The sequence below is a fragment of the Camelina sativa genome, chromosome 18 (assembly GCF_000633955.1).
Source record: "Camelina sativa cultivar DH55 chromosome 18, Cs, whole genome shotgun sequence".
Lineage (NCBI taxonomy): Eukaryota > Viridiplantae > Streptophyta > Magnoliopsida > Brassicales > Brassicaceae > Camelina > Camelina sativa.
Window position 1 is genome coordinate 1,684,022 of NC_025702.1, and position 6,300 is coordinate 1,690,321.

At 46.6% G+C, this 6,300-nt stretch overlaps 1 protein-coding gene across 1 annotated transcript; it reads left to right on the plus strand.

The window, feature by feature from the left end:
* Positions 3,931–5,592, plus strand: LOC104763056. The gene has a single exon (XM_010486472.1). It carries the CDS (start codon positions 3,931–3,933, stop codon positions 5,590–5,592), a length of 1,662 nt encoding a protein of 553 aa, XP_010484774.1.

Consider the following 6,300-nt stretch of genomic DNA (forward strand, 5'->3'; position numbering starts at 1 on the left):
ACCCGCCTCCATGTCCATGGGGGGAACAAAAGCACTATTTACAAAACTCAAATCTTGAACTGCTTTAAGTACCACATTCTCAGAATTCTTCGTTTCCATGAGGAATCAGAAATCAGGAGACCATCGTCGAGGAATCGCCTTTATTCGCCGAACTGTCTTGGGATTTCCCAGCCCTTGACAGTTCCATCTCGCTATCTTTACATAAGGGAATTGGATGTATTCCGGAAATTCATCAAACCAAAAGCGGAGGGTTGAGAAGTATTAACCCCTGCGATTACTGAAGTACCACCCATCAACCCCTGCCCTTGGTCCCCTTGGAGGGAATTGTGTGAACTCCTAGAGGGATGAGTAGGTAACAACTGGTCCATATTCAGCTTCCTGCGCGGGTTCACTTGTAACTGGAGGAGCTTTCTCTTTTTTGATCTTCCTCCCACGATGTTCATAGGACTAGGTTGGCGTTGCTCCTTTGAGTAGTACTTCGCCCGAGAGCTACTAGAGCAGTATCTAGATCTCTACCCATCTGAGTAACGACAATGATCCCTCTCAGACACCTCAGTCTTTGACTTACTAGTGACAGCCCTAGATTGGTAATCTTGTCAGTGGGACCTTGATTCGCGGTATGGATAATCGTCACGCCTTCTTCCATAAACATCGCGCCTTCTGCCAGGGGGAGCCCCGATGTATAAGATAAGGGGAAGATCCAGATGTCTGTCCCTTTCATCTCTATCTCTCGAAAGACATTCCCTAGGATGCTTTTTGTCTTCTTTGGAAGAAGTTCTACTTTTCACCACTCTAGAGCTATGTTCATTACTCCGAGGATTTGTCTCGCGCTTTCTTTTGGAGGAAAGGGTCTGTAAAAGGGTCTCCCATCTAGCCTTAAGCTCTGGAAAATCTTTGTCCTCATGATCCAACCGTAAGTACTTTTTTGCAGTGTATCTTTAGTCTCATAGACTAAATTTGCTTCAATCCCCTCATCGTTGCCAAATTCAAAAATAGAGTTCATAATTATTGGCTGGAGTCCATTGATACTAATTGTTGAGGTGACCTCAAGTTCCTCAACCTTACCAATGTGTTCACCTATACTTCAAATAAGATCTTCTGTCCAAAGATGGACCGGAATACTTGTGACATGGATCCAAAAGGGAATCTCCAATGGGAAGGATCTGGAAACCATGGGTTCCCATCTTCCATGATAAGCATAAAACCAGCAAAGTGATACGGCCTATTCTGCAGATCCTCTTCAGTTGTAAACTAGAATTAGAAGAGTTTGTGCCCTAGGTCGGCACCCAGCGGTCTAAAAGAAGTTTTCCAGTGTTCCGTGAAAAACGGTCCAAGCTGGCTAAACCAAGGGATTTGTAATCCTTCCAATAATAGTGAGTTCCTAACGGAGAAGTAACTCAGAATTATCACACACAAACGCTTTGATTCTTGAGACTCGGGGGCCATTACTAGAAGAAGCAACAACTTTTCCTTTCTCCGCGTACGACAGACGATGCGACATCACGCTACAGGGGAAGTAGGTGGAGGAGAGGCAAAATGGTAAAAAAACGGCAGCAACCGGCGGAAGTACTCCGTAGATCTGAATCTCAGATCAAGAAATCAAGACGAAATTTGAAAACTCGAAAACCGTGCCTATGAGAGTTTTCTCTCTCTAACCTCTCTCATTTACAGCCAAATTAATTATGTTTATGTTTTTGTGCTTTGTTCGACCAACTAGTTGTACTAGATCATATCGAGAGTTAACCCAACTGATGGGCCACCACTTTCACGGCCCGTCAGGTTGAGGAGGCCTAATCCGCGGTACCAGGATTAGGCGGTGGTGTTGCCTTGGTGTTTTTGGTTTTGGTTTTTATTAGGATAAGTCCTAATTCTTTTGGTGTTATCTCTTTCTCGATTTGGTATTATCTCCTGATGTTTCCTTATTGTTTTAGGACTCAATAGTTCTCTTCTATAAAACCGAGAAGATAATAAAAAAGAGGTAGTTTTAACTACCCATTAAAAAACCTTGTGTTTGTGTTACTTAAACCTCTGATTGGGACCTATAAATTTGGTATCAGAGTGTTCCTATCACTTTATGATCCGAACCACTTGTGGTGTCAAAAGCAAACCTCTTTCACTAACGAAAGACTGCTCGATCCGGACAAATGAACTAAATACCGCGTCTTTTTTTGACTACCCCTTTTTTTTCACCACACTCAGTAGTGTCAAACATGGCAGGTACTAACAAAGAGAGAATTGAGGATTTGGAGAACAATGTTACGGAGCTGCGTGAAGAAGTGCAGACGCTTAATCTGGATATGACGGGCAAGTTTGTTATGATGGAAAAGGCCTTAAATCGATTGGCAGATACACTAACAGTGGACAAAGAGGGAGAATCCAGTGTCATGCGGCCAACCACGCGAAGAGGGGGGCTGGACCTGCATACACGTGGAGACAATGATCTACCCGTCGCAAACGGGGTCGTCACAAGATTATCAACGCGAGTTTGAACGTTTGCAGAACAAGGTGGAAGGGTGGACACAGAAGGCATTAATTGGCACATATGTTGGTGGACTTGATCCTCTAATTGCTGATAGCGTACGAATGTTTCGGCCCAAGACATTGAAGGAGGTACTGAATTTGGCGAGAATGAAGGATGAACAAATTCAACACCAAAGAAGGAAGTTTCGTGCTCAACCCCATAGAGGTACTGGTCCTAATTAAATGAGCCGTTTTAGCGCTTCTAAGGATACCGAACCAGCAAGCAAAGAAACAACAACCGGGGCGCCACGCAAGCTCAAGCTGGGATGAGCTTAAGCGAAAGCGGAGCCTTGGGTTGTGCTTCAGCTGCGACGAGAAGTTCATACCTGGTCACAAGTGTAAGCAACCACAGTTGTTTGTCATGGAAGGTGAGAGCAACCAGGAGGAAGAAGACACAGGTGGTAAACCCGATGACGAAGAGTCAGCAGCAATATCGGCTTACACACTAACCGGATGGAGTTCTCCGCAGACCATACAGTTGCCGTCCGAGGTTGGGAAACACACATTGACTTCGACAGTGGATCCACAAACAACTTCGTGAGAGAAAAGGCGGGGCGTGAACTGAGACTGTTAATAACACCTATCAAGGCGTTCTCAGTTAAGGTCGTTGAAGGGAAGCCATTACAGTGCCACGAGAAACTAGAAAACGTGACAGTAAGAATTGGAGGAGTGGAGTTTGCATTGACGTTGTATCTACTACCGTTGGTTGGGTTGGACATGGTGTTTGGGGTACAATGGCTCGGTAGTTTAGGACCAACATTGTGTGACTGGAACGCCCACTCCATGGAGTTTCGCCGGAATGGAGAGGTCCATAAGCTTCAGGGAATACAATCTAAGTTGCAAGTCGCAGAACTTCCGGAAGTAGAAAAGGAAGCGCGGCAAGGACACACCTTGTTTGCCGTCCAAGTCAACCTCGTCGAGGAAAAAGAATCGGTGATTCCTGATGGGATGCAACCGCTGGTGCAGGCGTATGAATCCTTGTTTCGGCCGCCAACGCAACTACCCCCATCCCGCACTATCGAACATCACATTACCTTGAAGGAAGGAACTGATCCAATCAATGTTAGGCCATACCGTTATGCGCACTTCCAGAAGAATGAGAACGAGAGGCAGGTAAACGAGATGCTACAAGCAGGGATTGTGCGAGCTAGTTCTAGCCCTTTTTCGTCGCCGGTGCTCTTAGTCAAGAAGAAAGACTGGACATGGCGCTTTTGTACGAACTACCATGCACTGAACTCAGCCACTATCAGGTTATGATATGTTGGATGAACTTCATGGAGCGGCTTTCTTTACTAAACTTGATCTTACTGCACGTTATCAAAATCGGCTTTTCGCTCCCATAAGGGACACTATGAGTACCTTGTCATGTCGTTTGGCATGTGCAATGTACCATCAACCTTTCAAGCGCTCATGAACGACATTTTCCGTCCTATTCTGAGGAAGTTTGTCCTGGTATTTTTCGATGACATCCTCGTTCACAATTCCACCAGGGAATCGCATCTCGAACATGTAGAGGAAGTCTTCAGAATCCTACAACAACAGCGGATGGCTGTGAAGCTTAAGAAGTGTGAGTTTGGACAGAGGGAGTTGGAATATTTGGGCCATATTATTTCTGACAATGGTGTCAAAGTGGACAGAACCAAGGTTCAGGCCATGCTGGATTGGCCTACCCCTACCACCATCACCAAGCTCTGCGGATTTCTTAGTTTAACCGGTTACTACCGCAAATTTGTGCAGGGTTACGGTATAATAGCCAGGCCATTGACTAATCTCTTGTGCAAGGGAGCCTTTGGGTGGGAACCGGCGGCAGAAGAGGCATTTATTGCGCTTAAAAAAACTATGACCACGACACCTACACTTGCTTTACCGGACTTCACCAAACCGTTAGTGATCCAAACTGATACCTCCAGGGAAGCTATTGGCGCGGTGTTAACACAGAACGATCAGCCTATATCCTACATGAGTCGGTTGCTTGGAGTTACAAAGAAGACATGGTCGACGTATACGCAGGAAATGTTGGCTATTGTAGTTGCGGTTCGGACGTGGAGACCATACCTGTTGGGCCGCCGTTTCATTATAAGACGGACCAGGATAGCTTACGCTATCTTCTCGAACAACGCATTCTCACTCCTGAACAGCAGAAGTGGATGGGCAAATTGGTCGGGTATAATTATGAAATCACGTATCGACTTGTTGTGTTACAAAAACCGGGTTGTCATTCCCCATCTTCCTCGCTTGTTCCACAACTTTTATGTGAACACCATGATACCCCTACCGGTGGACATTCAGGCGTGCTCCGCACGTATAAACGTTTGGCGCGACAGTTTAGACTGGCCTGCCATGCACCGCGTGGTCAAGCAGTACGTTGCCGAATGTGAGACTTGTCAGCGAGCGAAGACAACATCTTTGGCTCCAGCTGGCCTCCTTCAGCCCTTGCATGTCCCTGACCAAGTATGGGAGGACGTTTCCATGGACTTTATCGACGGCTTGCCCCGTTCTGATGGTTACACAACCATAATGGTGGTTATCGACCGGCTGACTAAGTCTGCCCACCTGGTCCCATTATCATACCCGTACACGGCTAAAACGGTGGCGGCTAAGTTCGTGGAGGACGTGGTGAAGCTGCATGGGATGCCACGCTCGATTGTAAGCGACTGTGACCCGATGTTTGTTAGTCTGTTTTGGCGGGAATTTTGGAAGCTCGCTGGAACGAAGCTCCGCATGTCGTCCGATTACCACCCGCAGTTTAACGGGCAGACCGAAGTAGTGAACCGTTGCATAGAGCAGTTCCTTTGTTTTTTTGTGCAGGACCGACCTTCGCAGTGGAGCTCGTTGTTACCATGGACAAAGTTTTGGTACAACACTTCCTACCATTCGTCTATAGGCACTACGCCCTTTCAAGCTTTGTACGGTCGGGCCCCACCGTCTATACCGTCGTATGAAGTTTGCTCCTCCATCTTGGCGGAGATCAATGAACAACTCGCGTGTCGGGATGAGCTGCTGTCTGAGCTCAAGCGTCACCTTCACAAAGCTAACAATCAGTCCAAGCAATTGGCGGATGCGAAACGTTGAGATGTGTCACTGGACTGCGACACCTAGGTTTATCTCCAGCGGTAGCCGTATCGTCAGCGTTTGGTTCTCCGTCGGACGTCACAGAAGCTGGCGCAAAAATACTTTGGTCCATTTCAGGTTGAGGAGAGGGTCAGAGCGGTGGCGTACCGACTTAAATTGCCAACGGGATTACGTGTTCATCCTGTTTTCCATGTGTCGCTTCTCAAGCCTTACGTGGGTTCTACGTTACTGTCGCCAGGGGATTTTCCCCCGTTGCGTGAGAATGGGTATATGTACTTGCAACCGAAGACGGCTCTTCATCGATGACAGATTCAGGTGGGCAAGAAGACTAGACCGGAATTGTTGATCAAGTGGAAAGGACTTACGGTGGATGATGCTACTTGGGAGGATGAGCAGCAGTTGGCGAATAGTTTTCCTGACTTTGTTCCTAACCTTGAGGACAAGGTTCGTGTTCGAGGGGAGGGTATTGATGGGCCACCACTGTCACGGCCCATTAGGTTAAGGAGGCCTAATCCGCGGTACCAGGATTAGGCGGTGGTGTTGTCTTGCTGTTTTTGGTTTTGGTTTTTATTAGGATAAGTCCTAATTCTTTTGGTGTTATCTCTTTCTCGATTTGGTGTTATCTCATGACGTTTTCTTATTGTTCTAGGACTCAATAGTCCTCTTCTATAAAACCCAGAAAAAAAAAAAAAAAAAAAAAAAAAAGAG